We start from the raw sequence: 24,774 nt of genomic DNA on the forward strand, positions 1-24,774 counted from the left end.
TAAATATTTAACTTTATGTCCTACACCTCAAATTTAACCCATTTATTCTCCATCAACTATCTCCCAGCCCCCTTCAGAAGAGAACAGTTATCCATCCTCACAGACTCACATTTTACAAGTTTTAGAGAAAAGAGATCACTAAGTCTACACTATTTTAGAGAAGAGAATAGGATCTAGAAGAATTAAATGACAGCCCAAGAGGCTAGTTACTGGCAAAACAAAACTACAATCTGCACCACCACACTCCCAATACATTATCACCTCCTAGAATTTTGATAGAATTCTCGTTTGTATCAACAGCACTTGAATTCACTTTTTAGAAACACAGGTTCAAAATATCCATCACCTAGATCCAAGGAATCAAGTTCTGTGTATTGTTGACATTTCTCTCACTCCTTTTTTCTTCCTTTTTAGAACAGACTGCACTTTTTCAGTTGAGGTTCTTTCAATATGTAGTGCCATCCTCCCCAAGTCCTCTATCCTCCCAGAGGCTTATTCCTGCTGCCTCTACCTTTATCTATGGTGCTTAATAGAGATGGTTCTGGATGACTCAAACTCTATCCATCCTCAAAGTACAGCCCAATCCCAAATTTCTTTTTCCCCAATTTCTAATGCACTGCTCCATCACTCACTTTTCTATTTGTTCCCAGGCTGATGCTTATTCTTTAGAAACCTGCTATCTTCAAAAGTAAAAAGAACCTGATATCACCGAGGTTCTCTTTTTAATCTGAGAAATCTGAGGCCCAGAGAGAAGTGACTTCTCTTGTGTTACTTGAGAACTGATGACGGTGACAAAATCTGAATAACAGTTCCCCAGATTCCTACCCAAAGCTGGCGTCAGCTCTCTATATGTCAGTCTTTCCCGACACCCTCCGTTGATAACGCAAACAAAAGGCTTATGTCAGTGCCATATGAAACTTTATTTACACGGCTAGCAGTGTCCATCCCATTATTAAGCACTCAAAAGGGACGCGTCAGTCAACACTCCTCCAACTGAACTGAAAGCGGAACCCAGGGGGAAAGCAAGAGAGAAAGGGATGATTAATTCAAATACCCCTCTCCAGAAAGCTATCGTAGCTCCTCCACTGCCCGCGGAAGCACGCCACACTCCCTCATGGGGCATCAAGGCCCTTCCCAGTTGAGCCCCAGCGTTAGCTCCGGCCACGTTCCTGGCCTTCCCGTCTCCGTACCCATCCCTCCAGCCATTCCCTTAATACGCAGAGCTGCCCAAACCTGGGAGCTCCTTTCATGCTTCTACAATTTTACACACACTGGCCCCCAAACCTGCAACGCTCTCCCCCACCCTCTAGACCCTTTTCCAAACCCCGTAACGGCTCTCACGACCCTACTCAAACGTCTTGACCCCAACCGGGTCCTACGAGGGTCTCGATGGAGTCCAAAACCAGTCCTATCCCGGCAGGAGGATTTTAGTGGCTGACTCGACCAGAAGCGTGGCGGCGGGGGGAGGAGCCCGAGCAAACCCTCCCTGAGGTGCCCGTGGACTGCCTTGCTAAGTATTCCCAGCCCGGAGGGCGCTCAACCTGTGGCCTGCCTGGGCCAGGGCAGGTGCCCAGAGAGCTGGGGGAATGCCCAGTGACGGCAAACGAGCCACTGGCGACACCCTCCTGAGATGCCCGCCCATCCCCCGAGACCAAGCAGCGCCTCTCACACCTTACCTCAGCCAACAGCAGCGGCAACTCCGCTTTACGGCACTCACAGCAACTGCTGTAAAAGGGACCGTCAAGCGCGGAGTCGTGCGCACTAGTCTGGTTGGTGTCTCGGGCGTAAGCACATTCGACCTGGCCACCGGCAGGTCTACGATCCCCGGCGCTTCCTCACCTCCCGAAGTTTACTGAACCCGGAAATTTTCTGGCTTGGGGGATTAAGCTTCGTAGCCAAGCTTTTTTTTTTTTAATACTATCTCTTACCTAGGTAACTACTACAGCAGCGCACAGAGGCGATCTGAGATTTTAGGAGGTGGTCCATGGAGAGGCACCCGCTGAGCTGTGTTCCCCAAAGTGTGTGGGTTTGCGAGATAAAATATAGGACGCCAGTTAAATGAATTTCAGATGTTTTTAGTGTGTATGCTCTGCAGAGGGATTCAGAAGAACTCTCCAGATTCTGGTTTCGGTACCGTCGGGTGAGACGGGGGATGGAGTGGGAAACAGTCGGGCTCAGTCGCTAAGCTGTGTAGTCGCTAATTCTGGTACGACTGTTTGCGACCCAATGGATTGTAGCCCGCCAGGATCCTCTGTCCGTGGGATTTCGCGCGAGAATATTAGAGTAGGTTGCCATTTCCTCCTCCAGGGGATCTTCCCTACCCATGGGTCAAACCCGTCTCTCCTGCATCTTCAGGCGGATTCTTTACCACTGATCCACGTGGGAAACAACTGAGTTAATATCGCTCTTGAGGTTGAGGTACCTGGGGAACACCCAAGCTCCAGCGAACTGTTACACTCCTGTTAAATTCTCGAAATACACATTCAGTTCCAGACCGGACTTTTAACTGTAATCCAAAGAATTACTGTAAAGGAACGCCTATGAATCCGTTTTGACATAATTTTGAAAACTATAAAGCACTGAACAAATCACTGTGATTTTAAGTTCTTTCTACAAGAATTTCTATTATCAGCCCATGGTGAAAACTGGAAAGACTCTTCTCATATATCTGAGTCGTTTGCTAAACCTTTTCATTTTGAAATCAGCATTTTATAATAGTAGTCGTGCTGGTATGTATAACACATTTATTGTACTAATACCTAATACTGTATATACATTTTCTTACACCCTTAATTATTTTTAGTGAGTTGATGGGTTTCCAACTTGATGCATGATATATACATTTTTGTGCCTTCTAGAAGAATGCCACTATTATGAGTGCTCAATAATGCACATGGAATCTGAACTGTTTTTTGGAAAAGTATATGTCTTTCTCATTTCCCAGGGTTATGTTCCTTGTAAGTTTCTTTTCCTTGCATAAGTTTTCTGTGTACATAGAGATTTATTATGTAACCAGACAACACCAGTACTGAACCCCAGTTCCCTTGCTTGCTGCTCAAAAGGCCAGTACTCGAGACGAGTGTTAGTGGAAAAGGAAAATTTGCTTTATTCAGGAGGTCCGCAACCTGGGAAGACGGTGGACTGCTGTCCTAAGGCTGTCTCCAGGTTGCTAGTTAGGAGACAGATACTGTAAAGGCAGTGTGAGGGAGGGAGCAGCGTGTGTGACCAGCTTGTGTGTAGTTCCTGGACTGGTTGGCACCAAGGTGAAGTTTCCAGCATCACCTGTCTTCTGTTTTCAACCAGTGTGTGGTCTATGTGCTTGTGGTCAGCAGCTTTCATCTGGTGGGGGCCTGCTTCCTGTTAAAATAAGTTAAGACTGTGTCAATCAGACCTTTATATCTTTCAGGGAAACAGGGAGTTTGGTAATTCTGTGTGTCTGGTTTATAGTCTTAAATTGTTGCCAGTTTCCTGGACCAATTGCTTTTCTTTCTCAGTTCAGTTCAGTTGCTCAGTCGTGTCCGACTCTGCCACCCCATGGACTGCAGCACGCCAGTCCTCCCTGTCCATCACCAACTCCTGGAGCTTACTCAGACTCGTGTCCATCGAGTTGGTGATGCCATCCAACCATCTCACCCTCTGCCGTCCCCTTCTCCTGCATTCAATCTTCCCCAGCATCAGGGTCTTTTCGAATGAGTCAGTTCTTCACATCTTTGTTTCTACATCTTCTTATTTCCTAATCATTAACTATTGAGCCAGTCTTTTGAGAATCACTGGGAGACTAAAGCTTTTCTACAAACAAGAGGCAGGTGGAGGACATGATGGGGTGGGGGTGGGGGTGTTGTCTGTCACAGGGAAGGTCCCCTAGGGTCCTGCTCGGTCACAGTCCCCCCTCTTGACATTCAATTCTGAAATGGGGAGCAAGAAAGAAGGTTTGGGATAAAGAGGTTAATTATAAAGTCACCAGAGGAACTGTTTTAGGGGGCTCAGTTTTACACAGAGCCCTCTTATTACTTGGACTAGTAGTTAGTAGGTTTATTTAAAAAGTAGGTAACACTCAAAGGAAGGAAGTTACCAAAGATTCATGGGATCATTGGATACAGGAGTTCACCTAAAGGACTGAAGATGGTAAATTTTGAGCATCAAAATGAATAACTGCTATTAATTGAAATACAGAAAATACATAAAAATTCTCGACTTCACGGTTCCTTACATGTGAAACTCATTAGTCAAGACTGATGATTGCCAGGGCATGAACTCACTACCCTGAAACTTGATAAAGTCATTGAGCATTTATCCTGCCTTTTAGAACAGGATTGCAGTGTAATCAAAATGCTAATGAGAATTCCAACTAATAAAGAATGAATGATAGAACAATCATTGCTACTCCTAGTGAAACAAGAACAACCCTCATCAGCAGAGGCTAAAATTAATTTGAAATGTTGATGGGGAATTTCTTACTTGATGGATTAGGCTGGAACCCCCTGAACCCACTGATCAATCTTATCATTAACTCTGCGGCAACATCACAGCATGCACTTTCAGATGTGATGCAACAGAAAGTACACAGCACTGCCTATGAAAGATTCTTGCCTAAAAACTGAACCCACATTTAACCATAACTCTTGATTTAATAGAGGCTATAGAGAATTGCTCAGAATGTGGAACATTCTACAAGACAAATGCCCCAGTTTCTTCATCAATGGCATTTAAAAGGTGGTGGAGGGAACTAATGCAACATCAGACTTAAGAGACATATGCCCAAATGCAATGTATGGACCTTGTCTGGACCCTGATTTTAAAAAAGCAACCATACTATGACCCACCTCCCAGAATATTGGAAATAAAAGCAAGACTAAACAAATGGGACCTAATGAAACTTAAAAGCTTTTGCACTACAAAGGAAACTATAAGTAAGGTGAAAAGACAGCCCTCAGATTGGGAGAAAATAATAGCAAATGAAGAAACAGACAAAGGATTAATCTCAAAAATATACAAGCAACTCCTGCAGCTCAATTCCAGAAAAATAAATGACCCAATCAAAAAATAGGCCAAAGAACTAAACAGACATTTCTCCAAAGAAGACATACAGATGGCTAACAAACACATGAAAAGATGCTCAACATCACTCATTATTAGAGAAATGCAAATCAAAACCACAATGAGGTACCATTACACGCCAGTCGGGATGGCTGCTATCCAAAAGTCTACAAGCAATAAATGCTGGAGAGGGTGTGGAGAAAAGGGAACCCTCTTACACTGTTGGTGGGAATGCAAACTAGTACAGCCGCTATGGAAAACTGTGGAGATTTCTTAAAAAACTGGAAATAGAACTGCCATATGACCCAGCAATCCCACTTCTGGGCATACACACTGAGGAAACCAGATCTGAAAGAGACACGTGCACCCCAATGTTCATCGCAGCACTGTTTATAATAGCCAGGACATGGAAGCAACCTAGATGCCCATCAGCAGATGAATGGATAAGGAAGCTGTGGTACATATACACCATGGAATATTACCCAGCCATTAAAAAGAACTCATTTGAATCAGTCCTAATGAGATGGATGAAACTGGAGCCCATTATACAGAGTGAAGTAAGCCAGAAAGATAAAGAACATTACAGCATACTAACACATATATATGGAATTTAGAAAGATGGTAACGATAACCCTATATGCAAAACAGAAAAAGAGACACAGAAATACAGAACAGACTTTTGAACTCTGTGGGAGAAGGTGAGGGTGGGATGTTTCAAAAGAACAGCATGTATACTATCTATGGTGAAACAGATCACCAGCCCAGGTGGGATGCATGAGACAAGTGCTCGGACCTGGTGCACTGGGAAGACCCAGAGGAATCGGGTGGAGAGGGAGGTGGGAGGGGGGATCGGGATGGGGAATACGTGTAAATCTATGGCTGATTCATATCAATGTATGACAAAACCCACTGAAATGTTGTGAAGTAATTAGCCTCCAACTAATAAAAAAAAAAAAAAAGCAACCATAAAAACACATTTTTGGGACGACTGAAATTTTAATACAGACTGAGCCGTTAGATAATACTAACGGATTGCTGTTAATTTTGCTAAGAATGTTAATAGAATGTGGCTGTGTCATCATCACTGATGTATACTGCAGTACTTATGGGTGAAATTTTTTAGAACTTAAAACTGACAAACATGGCAAAATGTTAACAATTAATAAATCTAGATGATAAGCATAAACATGTTCATTATAAATAACCTCTCTACTCTTCTGCCAGGTGGCTCAGTGGTAAATAATCTGCCTGCCAATGCAGGAGATGCAGATTCCATCTTTGGTTCTGGCTCAGGCAGTTCCCCTGAAGAAGGAAATGGCAACTGACTCCAGTATTCTTGCCTGGAAAATTCCATGGACAGAGGAGCCTGGCAGGTTAATCCACTGGGTTATAAAGAGTCAGACACGGTCCCTATTATTAGCAGATATCCATCATTTAAAAATCATTTAGACGCAGTAGCACATACACATCCTGGCCCACTCTTAACATGGTGGGGTCTGGGGCAAAAGGGTAGAAATGGAAGCCAATCTCGATTTAAGTGTCTAAATATGTAAGAGTCGATCATATACACATAACATATAGACTTCTATCTTGATAAATATTTCTTCTCAAGTAACAGAAATCTAGGTTCAAGATTGAATTCTCAGACACATGCTGGAAATCAACAGAACCAGGTCAGCCTGCTCTCCCTGCAGTCCCCTGGGACTGTTTCCTTTTAGCCTCTAGCTGCAGCTTGCCCAAGGGTCCTGGAAGCATGAAGGTGGACACCCCAGTTTGCACATCCAAACTCCTGAACTGCCTCCCCTCGAGTCTAGTGGTATATGTCTGTAGTGCAGAATGTCTTCAGGATGGATTGGGGAAGAGGCCTGCATGTTATGGAAGCCAGCTTTGGGCTGGTGGGACGGGGGATTATGGGATCCTGGCTATTGGGTTCATAGTGGGTAGTGGAACAGACTAGGAGTGGACACAATTCCTCACCAGCTTCACCTGTTCATTCTGTGGAAAGGTACAGCCTGAGACGGAGGATCAGGGCAGGGACCCCTTCTTGCCCAAGTCTAAGTGTACATGCCCATCCCTATGACATCACGTTACGTTACTGTTGGGCTTGCTTTTTCCATTTCATGGTGTCATGAAAACCCTCCCATTAATCACAGTATCAGCTGTGTAGGCTTACCTGGAGTCACTATCTAATCCCACAACCTTGTGCCAAATGGGCATAAACATACTACTAGTACCATGCAGTGTAAAGAAAGTGAGGTGTAAGAAGGGACAGATGGACAGAAAAGTGGAATGTACACAATTTCCTGAGTTCTGGTCCCAGAGATCCAGTCAGGCACATTAGGACTGGTATACCAAGGAAAAGTTTCTCTAACCGAGGAAGCAAATTCCAAAAATGGTCTATATAACGTTTGGGGAGGGGGGGCGTGCAGAACATATCTACACAAGTATACAACCACCTGTGCAGCACGTAGGAAAGGGAAGCCTTCAGACCCACGGCAGTGCACTGCTGACCATTCGGTCGTTTGTGTTCTGTCACAATGCTGCAGTGTGCGTGTGTGCATGCGTGCCAAGTGACTTCGGTCATGTCCAACTCTGCCACCGCATGAGCCTTAGCCTGCCAGGCTCCTTGTTCGTGGGATTCTCCAAGCAAGAATACTGGAGTGGGTTGCCATGCCCTCCTCCAGGGCATCTTCCTCACCCAGGGACTGAACCCACATTTCTTAAGTCACCTGCATCGGGAGGCAGGTTCTTTACCACTAGCACCATAATTTGTGAGTGTCTATGTAACAGAAATACCTAGAAATGGAATTCAACTTTTCAAGTGAAAGTGAAGTAGCTCAGTCGTGTCCGACTCTTTGCAACCCCATGGACTGTAGCCTGCCAGGCTCTTCCATCCATGCGATTTTCCAGGCAAGAATCCTGGAGTGGGTTGCCATTTCCTTCTCCAAGGGATCGTCCTAACCCAGGGATCAAACCCAGGTCTCCTGATTTGCAGGCAGACTCCTTACCATTGCAGGAAGACTCCTTATATATGTACTTAATACCTTGATATTACTTGTTCTCCAGAAATGCTGCACCCATTCACACTCCATCTTCTGTATGAAGGTATTGGTTTCTCAGCATCTTTGTCACACTCTTCTCCCTGTGACTCAAAACTATCTAGTATCTCTTCATTCTTCTCTTGGTAAAAATGATCTTAGTTACAAGAGCTCCAGCCTTGTGTGGTCATTGACTGGTTTTCTTTTATCTCCCAAACTGGTTTCAAGTTAGAATATAAATTTTAAAAAAATCTTAGCTTCTGATTCTGTCTTAGCTACCAAAATGTAATCCAAGATGTGACAACTTCCAAAGACAGAAACTAAGTTCCTGGCTTATATAACAGTTACTCACAGCATCTATAGCTGCACTGTACAAGCAGCAGCTATTAATATTAGCAAGATGTGGCTCTTTACATTTAAGTTAAAATGAAAATTTCAGTTCCCTAGTTGAACTAGCCATACACATTTAAGAGGCTTATTGTGTTGGACAGCCCAGGTTACAGAACGTTCCGTCATCGCAAACAATTGTGTTGAACAGCACTGCTCTAAAATACAAAGCTTTGGAGGCAAAATTCCAAATGGCTTTTTTAACTCTCATGCTCAACAGCACACTGTAGATATTTAATAATAAGAGTGGATAAAATGCAAGCACTGAAGCAAAAGAAAGCAAGGAAAAAAAAGTTTAATTTTTAGATGAGATATTCCAGGTGTTTTTTTTTAAGAATTTGATTATTCTATACAGAACATACAATAATTTCAACATACAAGTTACTCTACCTTGAATACTCTATTTTGAAATTTCAAAAACCATTTTAAAAGCTTTGTCTTGTTTCCAAAAAAAATGAGGCAAAATGCTTATTATAAAACACTAGTTTTCAGCACTGCGTACATTGTAAGTAGTTCATTAATGTTATTCATCTTTAACTTAAACGTTAAACCTGAGGAATTAGAATTTTTATTATCAGAACTGCATAGCAAAATCATGTCCAGATGATAGAAAAACCAAATAATCTGTGGATCAAGATAATTTGTAAGCCACTTAATTCAGTTTAAAGCAAAACATTTTAGGAGAGATAATAAATGATATCCAGGTTAACAGAGTTTTGAAATGCATCACTGTATTTTTAAAAATGATAATGCAACAAAAGTTATCAAATGTTTTAAAAGGTCACATACACCTTATATCATCTATCCAATGACAACAAACTGTTGAACCATCCAAAGCTGGTATTTTGCAAAAGAATTATTTGGGCCAAATTCAGTCTTTGCATGTGGCATTGAGCAGTCATGAAAGTGAAAATGCCTGGATGGAAACACAGCTTTAAATCATTTATTTATGCTACTATTCTACTCTGACACACGTTAATGCTATGGGAGAAATTTTACAGTTCTAGAAGTCTTGATATAGAATACACCTTGATGAGAAAATACAAAAAAGGCCACAAGTCATGCATAAACTAAAAATGTTAAAGGATATTTTAATCAGGCTTTAAAAAAAAAAAATCAGGTTTCATGTCCTGGTGATACCACTTTAAGCACATGCTTTATCAAAGTAAATGGCATCTAGAGGTATCCAAACACTTATGTCCATTATTAACTAAAAGTAATACTTCACATTTACATAGCATTTTACTGTGGTTCAATCTATTTTATATACTCCATTTCATTTTATTCCTCACAACAGCCCTGTGAGGTAGGCTGAACAAGTTACATTGTTGTAAAGGCAAGTTACATTGCCTTTATGTAAGGCAATGGAAGCCCAAAGATGATTAAGTGATTATGTAGAGATCACAGATATAGTATATGGTAGAGCTAAGGTGATTAATTTTAAATACTTTAAAAGAAATTAAGCCAAAATATTTTTTTTATATCTAGAAAATTTAAAGACTAGTGGTTTTTAATACAAATCATTTCAAAACTTTAGCTATTATATATCTTATTGTATGAATTAGTTATAAATTTGATTTTAAAGAGTCTCCCCTAAAAGGCAAATTAAACTCAGTGCTTTGGTATCTTAAGAGATTTTGGAAATGTTTAAAAAGAAAAAGCATTCTCATAACCCTTAAGCTCTCCAAAAAGTTCTAACACTAACAAAAATATCTTTTACTAATCACTTGCAATAAACTTAAGTAGCTCCAAGGCAAAGCAAACACATTCACCTACGGGCTGTCCTATATACTGTGAAATCCTCTACATGTTCATTCCCAAGAACCAACTTATATTGTTTGGGTACCGTTAAGAAAATATACCAATTTAAACTAACACAGCTCCAATGATTACAAATCAAAAGTCAGTATACCTTATACTGACTCAGAAATAACAAATACTGTTTTAATTTGAATGTGAGTAGTCTGAGGAGAAAAGTACTATGGTAATCTCTGATATTTATGTCAATACTAACCTTTATATGGCATACCCAACAATATATTTTCAACAAAAACATATACCAAGTGTGATCCAGTTAACCTCCAAATTACTCAAAAAGCTTATTTACATTAATCAAATATTCCAGGTAACAAAGCTATCATATGTGACATGAGGATCACAAGTATTTGCATAATATGAATACTGTAAGATATACACAAAACTAAAACTATACTGACTACGAGGTAATCTTTCTGCAATGATTAAGGAAAATTCATGATCACTTATAAATGCTCCAGCACTGGCATTATGAAATATAAATTTAAAATAACTTTATGGTTATTTGGGTGCCGAGTAAACTTATGCTGACCATTCACTTCCCTAAAATAATATATTCAGTGTAAAAATAAAATCAAGGCAGAAACTTTTTCAGACACATCTTACATGACTACATATAGGTGAACCATTTTACATGCAGTTAATTATAATTTTTTATAAACTCTTAACATTTACTTTTTAAAACTTCTGACTGATTAGCAAAAACATTGTTTTTAAGATGCAAACTTTGTCATACCTCTCAAAAGCAGCAAAAGTACTCTACACACAGAAAATCAACTTCACCAAGTTAGGAAATCTGAATAGAAAGTATGACTGACATCCCAGACTTATTTATTTGTTACATGAATTAACCAATGAATGAATACTGACCTGACAAATATGGAGTTTTCTCCAAAAGAATTATCATGATGATTTTTAAATACAGTCCTTAGTCTGTTTAGCTCAGATTCACATATTTTATGGAAGTCTACACTGTCTCTTCTAAAATGAATACTTTGAAATAATCATTTTTCATATATATCCTTTTCCAATTTTCCCCATATGTTTCCAAAAGACACTAAGTAACTTAATAATTTTATGTGATTTAAAGTATATGGAAGAAAACTAATCATTCTGGGTAAGTCATGAAATAAGAGTATCTTAGCCTAACTAAATCATTTTATTCTTTATATCACTGAGGATCAGCACAAAAATTCAAATTATATGTAATACTGCGCATACTTTAATTTCATAAGTGAGCAAATAAAACCAAGCCAGTATGTCCCTTCAGATGACAATATGGGGAGAACGATCGCAGGACAAATTCGGTGAAGTCTAGCTGGCCAGCAGCAGTCCATGGTCTGGCAAAATAGTACAGATGCCATCAGTTAAACCCCTGGACCGACAGGCACACCTTTGATACTTTCAAATTGTCTACCTACACCTGGAACATTCAAAGAATTACTGTATATTAAATTTCTATGTGCATTTAGTTAGTAAATATTTGGTATGTACATATTCATGAAAAGTTAAAGATGTATGTGACACAGTCAGTCCAAAGAGTCAAAACGAAATGTAAAAAAATTCTTTTTTCTAAAGTGCTTAAGGCAACTCCTTCATTTTTTATCCAGTTTACTACAACTGGTTTGAGATTCAACTGCTAAAAGAGAAAGGCAATACTAAGTGTATATTTTTATAAAACATAATTTTTTACACCTGTGGTATATCCACTACCATCAATCTCTCATGCATTTCTTTTGTAGAAAGCAATCATGTTTGACCTGTCAAAATAAAGAGTAAAAAAAAAAATATTTTAAAGAGTATACCAACTTTTCATGTCTTCAATTGAGCAAAAAATATCACTATTTTTTAATTCCAATGCTAATGAGAATGTTATATATTGTGTCACGTTAACAGTTACCGTAATTTGAGACTATGTAAATAGGCACTATAGTGGATTATTTTCTAATTTGAAAATGAGAGTGACGAACTTCCTCCAATTTAACTTCACACAAATAAACTTACATGAATTAAGCTAAAAGCCCACACATTTTGTTTCTGTTTTTTTGGGAGGGGGGGGGACCTTTAAGAAGAAGCACAGTAACAAAAAAAAAAAAGAAGCACAGTAAGAGGGAAACCCCAGATTCTTATTTTGAAGTATAACAGTATTACTTCAAATCAATTTTCCAAATGATACTAGAATATTTTATACAAAGGGTTTCAAATGATGGGATGAGCACACACAAGAATCATATGCACTCCTCTAGCCCCTGACTAGTATTTTCCTTTCCTCATGCCCCTGCAATAGAACTCCTCACCAGTATAACATAATGGTCTCTGGTTTAAATATCAGTTAACAATGCATGGGGCATGGATCGAGAGCATGCTGAGAAGAAGAAGGCACTTAAAATTAAAAACAGGATGTAATTATACAGACATAACAGTAAAAGTTTTTATACAAGAACTTCTGGCTTTTTCAGTGTCATTTTTGTTAAAATATACGTGACTGTTCACATAAAGCAGCTCCACCACTAACTTGCTGCTTTCAGGTTTAACTCTTATGAAAGAGAATTATAACTTCCTGTTTCCTTAGGTCCTGCAATAACCTAATGTCCTGCTACAGAGAACAGGACATCCAAACATTTCTTTCAAAATCTCTAGGAAAAACAAAAATCAAAATTATATTTATTTGGAGAATCAAAACAATATCTACTCGACAATGTCATACGCTCAACTGCCTTATGGTTTTTAAAATACGTTATCAGACAACAGTATAGATATGACTCTCCTCTGGAAAAATGAATACCCAGTTTGAATGAAACTCATTAGGTTTGTTTTACAAAGAACAAAACATCCCATCAGTAAGCAATAAACTTTAAGAGAGAATGAGCTGTTCCTATCCCACAGGTCTTTCTATAGAAAGTAACTCAAATGTACACAGCAATGGTCACTTCTAGGGAGAAGGTATCATAAGACAATATACTTAAAATATGAATGGAAGAAAGTCAACGTGAGAAAGTAACAGCTTCAAAAATTAAGGAATATACAAACCCAGACCTCTTGAAAATGCTCAAGGAATTCTTAAATACTGTAATGACAACTTCCAATTTGGCTCAAAGAACTTGTTACGAATTTTAATCAACTTTAAAAATATAAATGCTTTGCTTAATAATCATGGGTGTTACTCATGGTTTAATACATCTTCCCTATGTATGGTAAAGATCACTCTATGTTGATTTTTGGAAGCATTATGACCCTTTAGAAAGCAAATGAAGTAGCAAAAGACTGAGAGAAAAATAACCTCTGAATAGGTATGTCTGAAAAATTCATGTGCCAAATAAGTCAGAGATACATAGTTTTTTCAAAACTCTTGTTTTTAACCATTCCATCTTATTAAAAAGCAGATATAGATGACTTCAGTAAAGAACAGTTTTAGGGACCTCCCTCTATAACCTATTCCTTATAGATAAAACTTGAATAGGTAGCGTTTTCTACTTTCTATATAGCTTTAATGATCTTTCATCTTACTAAAAATGTTAAAAATAAGCATAAGTATTACCAGTTATTACACCAAATTCAAGTGGGAATTTTACCAAAACTATTAAAGATTCTATTAAACTAGACAAAAAAAACAGAAAATATAAAGCTTTAAAAAATCTTACCCATTATTCAAAATAATGGAAAGAAGTCTAATTAAACAAGGTAATGTATAAAGAATATCCCTTTGCAGCAGGTAAAAAACTGAAATTTGGGCAATTTAAAGCTATTATATCTAGAAACACTTCCTATCCACTATTTTGAGTTATAACCATGAGAGAAATATCACAATATTTGGAAAGAAGAAAATGATACATAATCTAGTTGAAAAACAAAAGACAATAATTTAGCAAACCTCAACTTATTTATAAAAGGGGAAAAAAAACTACTGTAAGAAAACCTTTCTAGCATGCCCAATCAATTTTTTCAGTTTTTAGAAAACCATGGAAGACTGTACAGTTTTAAAGCTTCAGTGTAAGAATTAAATAATAGATAGTGATGACGTTAAAAAAAAGGGAACGTATAGAGGAAAGAAGATTTAAATGCTTTTCCCTCCGGTCCTCGGGCTACCATATGTAACTAAACATTTTAGAATAGTCAAAGTAATCTAAGAAACACAAAAATGAGTTTCTATGTAACTACTTAAACACTGCCTTTTTTTCCCATTTCCTCTTCAAAACATCAGTTTCTTGCTGGATGTCTGCTTGCTTCTCTGATACCACACAGCAGGCTCCTGTGACTGCTTCCCACTAGATGCCTGATACGAACAGATTCCAGACCTTAGAGCAGAAGGCAGCAAACCCGACTCCCACCGCTTGTAAACTGCTGTGATTAGTAACTGCATGGAAAAGGCCACCCAATCAAAAAGGAGTGGGGGAAGATAAACATATTCTGAGTAGGCATTACTGAGCAATATTGTTTAAGCTGCTAGTGGAGCCAGTCATTCCATTTTCATTTTTCTGAAGTGTCCTCACAGCACTTGGAACCTGCATCCCAGTACTCAAAGAAAGTCCGCCACACCAAACCTAAGGAAGGACAGAAACACAGCTGCAGTCAGACTTCAGATCAAGAGGAAACTTACAGGATCCTTGTATTTTTCCAACTGAAAGGCAAAAATCAGTGAACACAAGTGAACATCATCAAATTCCAAACTGAAAACCTTTGTATGTGAACTGAGGGGAAGCAGAAAGGCCAACTCAAGGGTCTTTTAGAACCATATTGGCCAAAGGAAGTCTTATGACAGCAGAACCCACTGGAGCTACACAGGAGAGGAAAATAAGGGCTGTAGAAATTCAGAGACTAAATTGGATGAATGCAGCCAAAAGGTACGAGCATTACTGATACTAAAGTTCACAACCAAGAGAAGTACACAAAGACTCATCTTTCTTATCCCAATTACTGCCTTAGATTTTGATAATGGGTTGTGACCTGAAACTACAGGAATCTAACACCCCTCTGTTAACAGAATAATCCCATTAGCTTCGTCCCTAACTTGTTAATAATAAGAACCCTTTTATAATTCTCTAAGGTAATCTGAGAAAAACACAAATGGCAATATCCAAATACACTTGCCATATTCTATTATCATAAATGTGAATGAGTTTATGAAAGACAAAACTGCTTCACTTGTGTTAACAAAGCAGCTATCATTCAGTAAGGTAAATGGTAACTGATATGGAAAAGAGTCAAGAGAATTAAAATGTGAATGTATGAATCATTTAAACTATCATCAACTTCCATGTATATAGCAGACAAGCTTAAAATAAAGCAAGGGAGATTCTAGAAATTTTTTATGTAGTCCCACCTTCAACTATATCCTAAGTAATCAATATTCACTCAGTAACTATAGTAGTTACAAAGAATTTGCAGACTGTGAAATGCATGGCTATATAATTAACATTCCAAAATTTTTAAACTTTAAGGTTCAGTAATGATAACTGTTAAAATACAAGAAAATATGGTACAAATGAACCTATCTATGAAACAGAAACAGAGTCCCAGACACAGAGAACAGACTCATGGCTGCCAAGGGGGATGTGATGAGGGAAGGGGTAGACTGGGAGGCTGGGGTTAATAGATGCAAACCATTACATAGAGAATAGATAAACAACAAGATCCTACGGTACAGACAGGGAACTATATCCAATATCCTGGGATAACCATAATGGAAAAGAATATAAAAAAGAGTGTGCAGAGGAATTCCCTGGTGATCCAGTGGTTAGGACTCAGTGCTTTCACTGCCAGAGCCCAGATGCAACCCCTGGTCAGGGAACTAAGATCCTGCAAACTGTTTGGCCAAGGAAAAAAAAAAAGTATATGTGTGTACACCTGAGTCACTGTGTTGTACAGAAGAAATTAATACAACATTGTAAATCAACTGTATTTCAATAAAAAATAAATTTTAGAAATACAATTATGAAACTATTATTTTATTGAAAATTAAGTGATTTACAGAAATATTTACTCAAAATATCTAGCACAAAAGTGGAAGAGCAGATCAATGGAGAAAGGTTAATCTCTTTCAGAAAGTGGCCCTGAACACGTGGATATCCATATGCAAAAAAACAGATCTTACATGTGTACTCTGTATCACATGTAAAAATTAACTCAAAATGGATCCAAGACCTAAATGTAAAACTTTTTAATTATAAAGCTACAAGAAAAAACAAAACAAAGTATCTCTGTGACCTTGAGCTGGGCAAAGCATGACATTAACAAGAATATTTATAGAAGTTCTATTTGTAAATGTCTCCAATGGGAAAGCACTCAAGTAATCAACTAAATTAGAATGTGTAAATAAATCCTGATACAGTCATACAATGAAAAACTATACATATCCATATAAAACTATGTGAACTACCACACCATGGAAAAACATGCATAAATCTCACAAACGCATGTTGAGCCCAAAAGATATTGTACGATTCCATTTATACAAAGTTGAAAAGGAGGCAAATGAATTTATGGTATTAAAACTCAAGACAGTAATCACCTTTGGAGGAGGGCCATTAGAGGCTGGAAATGGGCACAATGTTCCACTTCCTGACCAAGATGCTGGTTACAAAAATAAGTGCAGTCCTATGAAAACACTGATCAAACTACATGCTTATGATTAGCAGACTTTTATGTCTTAACACTTACTTCAGTAAAATATACCAAAAACATACAATCACAGACTTAGGAGAGGTAGACTGGGGAAAGGAAGAGGAATATAAGAAAAAAATAAGATATTGTGTTTCCCCAAATAGATAGCATAGATATTCTTCTTAAAGTTGCCAAACCAAATATAAATTAGGTACTAACCATGAAACCAGGTAGTACTGGCTGAGTAAATTTTGCCTTAAAGGAATACAACAACTGTTTTGAGTTTGCATCATAGAAAGAAAGTTGACCTAAAGGGAAGGAGAAAAAAAGTCTGATTTATTATTGAAAAAAAAAAATTAACATCTAATTAAGTCTAACATATAATCATGCATAAAAGTAATAACCAAATGAATATTTTGGCATTCATCATTTTGTCACTTTGAGGACTGGACTCAGGAATTCTCACTTGAAAAATCAGTGGCAAACATGTTTAAGAAAAAGCCCAAATCCACTTTTCTTTCCCTGGTTTTTAAGATCTCCACAGTGCTTTCATAATCTGGCACTATCCAATTATTCAACTACAGACTTCTCTTTTTTACCATTATTTAACAAATGGTTCCCTTAGCCCAGTAAAAACCATGGTTATTTCTTCCTTTTTTTTTTTTTTTTTTACTATAACCAGTCTTTCCACTCAATCCTATCACCATTTAAGGTGTACTCTATTAGACTTTGTCCTCTAATTACTTAAAGCCATACTCATACCCTAAATCTCTAAAATCATGGTATAATTATCACTGCTTCAGTTTTAGTTCTTTTTTAAGGTCTCCTGACAGTCTGTCTTTCAACAGTGATCATGTAGCTAAATCACTGTCCTTCTGACCACCTAGCTGTCCAACCTGAGGACACCCTTACATCTGTTATCATTTCTTCAACCTTTTCTCTCATGACTGTTCTCTTGGTTTGTTTCTTAATCCTGAGGATATCTTCTGTTTCTTTTCCTCCTATTCTAAATGTAGATGCTTGTCCAGGATCTTTTCTCTCTACAAGGTTCCCTTAATAAATCAGCTGCCACTAAACAGAGAAGAAAAGAACTAACATTATGTCTACTAGAAAAGAAACTAACATTATGTCTACTACTTTAAAATACCAAGCAACCTACATGTGGTCACAAAGTTAGTGCACAGAAGAACAATAACGTTTAACGGTTCTGTGCTACATTCAGTGGCCGTCCTGTGATGCCATAACTAACACTCAGCTTCAGCTAAGTAATGCCACATGGCTGTCCCGCTGGTATCTCATCTTTCCTCAGGATCCTCTATGCTCTCTACTGTGTTGATGGCATGATCATCCTTTTGATCACACTGGATGGAACCTCAGTCATCTTCACTTCCTCTCTGTCGCTTCCTCCAATCTGTATTATTAGTAACCAAGTCCTATGAATTCTACTTTTACACCATCAAATCCATTCTTCTTGATTCCCCACTGCTCAGGCCTCTCTTACCACTAAGCGCTCAACTAATACTTAATAAGGGTTTACTATGTAAAGAAAGGCAATGCCAAAGAATGCTAAAACTAACACACAATTGTACTCATCTTACACGCTAGTAAAGTAATGCTCAAAATTCTCCAACCAGGCTTCAACAGTATGTGAACTGTGAACTTCCAGATGTTCAAGCTGGTTAGAAAAGGCAGAGAATACCCACTTTGTGGCTCAGTAGGTAAAGAAAAGGCAGAGGAACCAGAGATCAAGTTGCCAACATCCGCTGGATCATCGAAAAAGCAAGAGAGTTCCAAAAAAACATCTATTTCTGCTTTATTAACTATGCCAAAGTATTTGACTGTGTGGATCGCAACAAACTGTGGAAAATTCTTAAAGAGATGGGAATACCAGACCACCTGACCTGCCTCTTGAGAAATCTGTATGTAGATCAGGAAGCAACAGTTAGAACTGGACATGGAACAACAGACTGGTTCCAAATAGGAAAAGGTGTACATCAAGGCTGTATATTGTCACCCTGCTTATTTAACGTATATGCAGAGTACATCATGAGAAACGCTGGGCTGGATGAAGCACAAGCTGGAATCAAGACTGCTGGCAGAAATATAAATAACCTCAGATATGCAGATGACACCATCTTTATGGAAGAAAGCGAAGAAGAACTAAAGAGCCTCTTGATGAAAGTGAAAGAGGAGAGTGAAAAAGTTGGCTTAAAACTCAACATCCAGAAAACTAAGATCATGGCATCTGGTCCCATCACTTCCTGGCAAATAGATGGGGAAACAGTGGAAACAGTGGCTGACTTTATTTTGGGGGGCTCCAAAATCAATGCAGATGGTGATTGTAGCCATGAAATTAAAAGATGCTTACTCCTTGGAAAAAAGTTATGATCAACCTAGACAGCATATTAAAAAGCAGAGACATTACTTTGCCAACAAAGGTCCATCTAGTCAAAGCGATGGATTCTCCAGTAGTCATGTATGGATGTGAGAATTGGACTATAAAGAAAGCTGAAGAATTGATGCTTTTGAATTGTGGTGTTGGAGAAGACTCTTGACTCTCAAGAGTCCAAGGGACTCTCCCTTAGACTGCACGGAGATCCAACCAGTCCATCCTAAAGGAAATCAGTACTGAGTATTCATTGGAAGGATTGATGCTGAAGCTGAAACTCCAATACTTTGGCCACCTGATGCAACGAACCGACTCATTTGAAAAGACCCTGATGCTGGGGAAGATTGAAGGCAGGAGGAGAAGGGGATGACAGAGCATGAGATGGTTGGATGGCATCACCGACTTGATGGACATGAGTTTGAGTAAGCTTCGGGAGTTGGTGATGGACAGGGAGGCCTGGCGTGCCTGGAGGCCTGGCAGTCTATGGGGTCGCAAAGAGTCGGACACAACTGAGTGACTGAACTGAACTGATGTAAAGCACTTGCCAAGCAATAAGGACACAATACTTAACAAAACAGAGATGGTCTGTCTGTATTACTTAAAGACCACCTTGAAAAGTCTTCCTCTCAGTATTTTGCAACCTCTTCCACATTTAACCATTTATTCTCTAATATGTCTAAAACTATATTATCATCATATAACCACAGTTTTCTAAAATAAACAGAAGCCCCCGTTCAATTACTAAAAAAAGACTAGCTTATTATTATTTTTCAAGGCCCTCAGAATCTGATCCCATCCTACACTACAATTTGTTTCTATACCCTATGCTTTAAGTTAACAATTATAGCTCTTACCATCCTTAAGGAATCTTTTTTGTTTTCTTAAGGAATCTTTAATTATACTTAATCTTTAAGTATCTTTAATTATCTTTAAGGAGTTACAAAGTATGGGAAAAGAGACAGAAGAAGATAAGCAAATGCTATCTTGGTAGTTTAAAAAGAAAAAACAATGTATTGATATGCCAATAAGTTTACTATTTATCCTGAGGAAAATTATTTATGAGTCTAAGTGAGTAAATTTTTAAAAATGCAGCAAAACTGACATGTCATCACTAAAAGTAAATCAAACCAAAGTCAATTTTTTTCCTTTTTGAATAACCAGGTTGATACTTCATGGAATTCTTTGGACATAACGTTACTTAAAATTGTAAAACTTGGTTTTATTAGCTTTAAGTGTCAACTTGGAGTGAGGCATTTAGGGAATTACTTTTGTTCCCTACTTCAACAGTACTTCATCAAAGTGTTATATTTAGATGACAGTAGACAAGACATTTATCAATTACCTAACTCAAAAAGCTTAAAGATAAACATCAAGTTAATTTTTAGATGATCTTAAGAGGAGGTAAAATTGGCAAAATCTATTAAGATGAAACTTAAGGACAAATACAGTGTTCTTCATTTGAGTTACAAACAGCAGGGAAACACCTTTACACTGCCTAACATCAGAGGAAACAGATAATCTGCAGAACTCAATGGAAAAACATCTAGTGGATTAGGTGGCTACCAGCTCAATATTGACCTACAGTGCTGTTAAGTCCTGTTACTAGAAATCATGCTGCCAAGTCACTAATCTACGGTGGTCAGAAGTTGTGTGTTCTACTTTGAGAATCAAGCTTTAAAATATATATAGACAGTATACAACCACAGGTGATAATAAATGTTTGGAAAAATTAAATTAAAAGAAACAGCTAATGGTACAGAGAATGTACAGTCTGGAAAAACAGGGAAAGAGAAGCAATGTTAGTTTTTAAACAAATAAGGATTATAATGTAAATATGAATTAGGGAACATAATTTTGTGTTTCTTCAGATGACAAGACTTAACATCAACAGTCTCAGAAGTTACTGAGAGACAAAATGAGTTGACTTAAGAAAAACCTTCTAATCAAATGTTATCCTACAGTGGAAGAGGCTGCCTTCTAAGACCATTAGCTTCACACAGAAAAGTTCAAGTACAGGAGTGGCAACTACTCACAGAAATAATGTAATAAGGAAATCATACTATATGGCAAAAGGATTGGGTAATTTCTAAGGTCTATTTCACCTCAAAAAAATCTGACCCTACCACTCTTAACAGTTAACAAAACAAGGTAAGGGAGGAATTAAAATGGGCATAAGACATTTTAATGCTCATAAGTAAAATTAGCAACATCTTCTTTTCAGACTTACTTAGTATATTATAGATGAGTGCTTTTGTGGGCCTGCAAGCAGACATCACACGCCCTTTCAGTCAACTATAGACCTGAAGCTATGTTTGTGATCAAATCCTAGTAGGTCAAAACATCCTTACCACAATACTAGTGGAAACTCTGTACAGATTATTACTATAGGAAAGCATGGGCTTCTCTGGGGGCTCAGACAGAAGAATCCATCTACAATGTGGGAGACCTGGGCTCGATCCCTGGGTTGCGAAGATTCCCTGGAGGAGGGCGTGGCAACCCACTCCAGTATTCTTGCCTGGAGAATCCCATGGACAGAGATGTCTGTCAAGCTATAGTTCATGGGGTCGCAAAGAGTCGGACATGACTGAGCAGAGTAATGAAACACAATGATGATGAAATGACTCAGGAGAAAATCAGCAAACTTACCCCCATCAAAATCACAAAATACACCTATTCTTTCAGGAACAGCAACATCCAAGGCTTTGACTTTATTATTATGCTTTGCTGCAAATGTGTTCTGTAGCCAGTTGTTCACATGGATACACCAACTAGTGTTTGTCTTTCCTAATTGGTCAAATTTCCCCAAAGTCTTGTATGCTACTCCCACACTGTAGGATTTACAATCCTTCTGGGCCTTGACCTCCCAATAATGTTGTCCACTTTCAATAGCAGTGTCTCCTACAAAAGATTAGAAGGTAAATTTAACTCTTACCTGTTTCTTATGACTTACAGAGTTTTACCTATATTTGGTCCCACAAAATGGCACCAAAAAGTCTGATTCAGGAGAATAATCATGTTAACACAGACACTAAATGCAGAGTATCTGCTATAATGACTTGCATGTTTACTAACTTCTCTGAATATAAAAGGCTTCAGAACTTTTCTTCCTTATTATCCCCGTAAGAGTTATAAATGTGGAGCACACTACATAAACTGAAGTAGAATTTAAAACATATCAATAAAAACATAATTTCAAAACCTACCAAAGCAACTAGGCTTCAAGAGGGAGAAATTTTGGCAAATATTCATTCAATACACAGGCAGCCATGCCACCTCTGGGTAGAAAGTTCACCCATGTGACTGTGATGCTTTTAATCTGAGGTAATGAAGAATTATTATGTTTATCCTACCCAACACTGTGTACGATTCCCCCGTAAAACGATCTCTGCTGCCTCTTACTGCTGGTGGCCTGGAGCCTACAGATGTCCGTTTAGGGGATGGGGTACCACTTCTATATAAACAGGAACAAAAAGAAAAACAAATATTCTATGTTGTACATGTTTCACAAACCAAAATTACAGATAAAAGGAAACTTTGAAGAGCTTTCTAATCATGCTGCGCAAAAAGCAACATTTAATTTTATTTGAATTATTTACTGTTTAACAGAATTGTCAATTATAACACTTACATGTAAGAAGTCATCAACATAAAGCAAGCTAAAAACACTAATACCATGCAGAGAGAGCAAGGCTTGTACAAATAATACACAGTTGGAATATGAGACAACGCCAAAATGGGACAAAAGGGGAAAAAGAACCCAAAGTGGGAAAAAAGAACTGCAGAAAGACAACGGATTATACATAATTTCTTGCAGTTAAATTTAAATTAAAAGCAAGTCTTATTTTAGGAAAAGAAATGATTTATAATACTTGATATTATTCTGTGCATGGATTTGGGTAATTGCTATTTTTCTTTTTAAGATTTATCATAATCAAACTAAATAACTTTTTTTATTTTCATAAAGTGAAGTTGCTCAGTCACGTCTGACTCTTCACAACCCTGTGGACTGTGTCCATGGGATTTTCCAGGCCAGAGTACTGGAATGGGTTGCCATTTCCTTCTCTAGGAGATCTTCCCAACCCAGGGATCAAACCCAGGTCTCCCGCAATGTAGGCAGACACTTTACCACCTGAGCCATCAGGGAAGTCTTTTTTATTTTCATAGGCAGTAGGTATTTTTGTTTTGTATCTTTTCTTCTTAAAAAAAATAGCAATTACCCAAATTCACGCACAGAGTAATATCAAGTATTATAAAGCATTTCTCCTACTAAAATGGACAAGATACAACTTGACCTCCCTTTTTCAAATTATATGATATAGTAAACTGGACAGCATTAAGGCCTTTCATTAACTCCCCAAAACTCAAAACAGGTAAAACCTCAAAAGATGTTTAAAAATTAACATTTCAATTATATCAAACTGCTGCATTCATAAAACAAAAAATTTATAACTTACCAACAGTAAAGAAATAAAGAGAAAGCATGGCAAAAAGAAAAACAGGTGTAAATATTGAGAATGGCAATTTAAATTTCTAAGAAAAGTTAAATAAGGAAAAGTCTTCCATTGGAGTATTCTAGAATTCCGACCCTGAATACATTTTTGCAAGAAGTACAACAGTTATTATTGTCTTAAAGCAAACATGATTCCACCCTTTAAAGATACCTCAGTCACTCAACTGTCTCAACTAAGGCTCTTTGTTATCTCTAATCTGGACTGTTTTATCAGCTTCCCAGATGATCTCTGTTACCCAAGTCATTTGTTCACTGTTACAAGATAAACCTAACTCTGATTCTCCTACTCTAAAATCTTCAAGTACTTCCTTACTACCTACAAAGAACTTAGCATGGCATTCCAGGTTCTTCTTGATTTCGTCCCACTCCGCTTTTCAGGGTAACTCAACTGGTAAAGAATCTGCCTGCAATGCAGGAGACCCCTGGGTCAGGAAGATCCCCTGGAGAAGGGATAGGCTACCCACTCCAGTATTCATGGACTTCCCTGGTAGCTCAGACGGTAAAGAATCTGCCTGCAATGTGGAAGACCTGGTTTGATCCCTGGGCTGGGAAAATCCCCTGGAAGAGGGCATGGGAACCCACTCCAGTATTCTTGCCTGCAGAATCCCCATGGACAGAGGAGCCTGGCAACTAAGCACACAGCACTGCTTTTCCAGCCTTCTCACCTCTCGACAGCAATATCCAGCTAAAAGTAGCAGCTCCAGGGTTGCTTAAACTCAGGCAATCTGCTTCAGTGCCTTTTCCCTTCGTCACTCGTTCTCTCACTGCCAAGTCCAAATGCTACACATTCTTCCACTTACTTGAGAACCAACTTAAATACTAATCCACTAATGAAGGTCTCCCAGATCCTACCAGGCTAAGTAACCTTTCTGAGGAGTCCACCTCTAGGCCAAAACTCTGTGTATGATCCTTCAGGCCTAACCAGAAGTAATTATAAATGCTTGTTTTCCCCACACCAGACTTGGTGCATTGCGAGTTCACTGCAGGTTTTGGAGGGA

At 38.3% G+C, this 24,774-nt stretch overlaps 2 protein-coding genes across 9 annotated transcripts in view; both read right to left on the reverse strand.

Annotated features, from left to right (window-relative positions):
- FKTN (fukutin) overlaps positions 1 to 1,807 on the reverse strand; it is a 112,707-nt gene extending 110,900 nt beyond the window's left edge. For 2 of the 4 annotated variants that reach the window (XM_043927226.1, XM_043927222.1), the window contains exon 1: positions 1,677 to 1,806. The gene's annotated coding sequence lies outside the window, so the exon portion shown is untranslated. Of the gene's footprint in view, positions 1 to 1,676 lie in introns of all 4 variants that reach the window. The other 2 variants (XM_043927223.1, XM_043927224.1) reach the window with 1 other exon arrangement.
- A 1,383-nt stretch (positions 1,808 to 3,190) lies between these two features.
- Positions 3,191 to 24,774, reverse strand: part of FSD1L (fibronectin type III and SPRY domain containing 1 like) — a 66,659-nt gene continuing 45,075 nt past the window's right edge. For 2 of the 5 annotated variants that reach the window (XM_043927218.1, XM_043927217.1), the window contains 4 exons: positions 22,617 to 22,717; positions 21,913 to 22,164; positions 17,097 to 17,185; positions 8,739 to 14,818 (listed from right to left, as the gene is read on the reverse strand). In XM_043927218.1, coding sequence (XP_043783153.1) covers positions 14,696 to 14,818; positions 17,097 to 17,185; positions 21,913 to 22,164; positions 22,617 to 22,717 — 565 coding nt within the window. In that variant the 3' untranslated portion in view covers positions 8,739 to 14,695. Of the gene's footprint in view, positions 3,358 to 8,738; positions 14,819 to 17,096; positions 17,186 to 21,912; positions 22,165 to 22,616; positions 22,718 to 24,774 lie in introns of those variants that run through there. The other 3 variants (XM_043927221.1, XM_043927220.1, XM_043927219.1) reach the window with 2 other exon arrangements.

This window comes from Cervus elaphus, chromosome 16 (assembly GCF_910594005.1).
Source record: "Cervus elaphus chromosome 16, mCerEla1.1, whole genome shotgun sequence".
Taxonomy (NCBI): domain Eukaryota; kingdom Metazoa; phylum Chordata; class Mammalia; order Artiodactyla; family Cervidae; genus Cervus; species Cervus elaphus.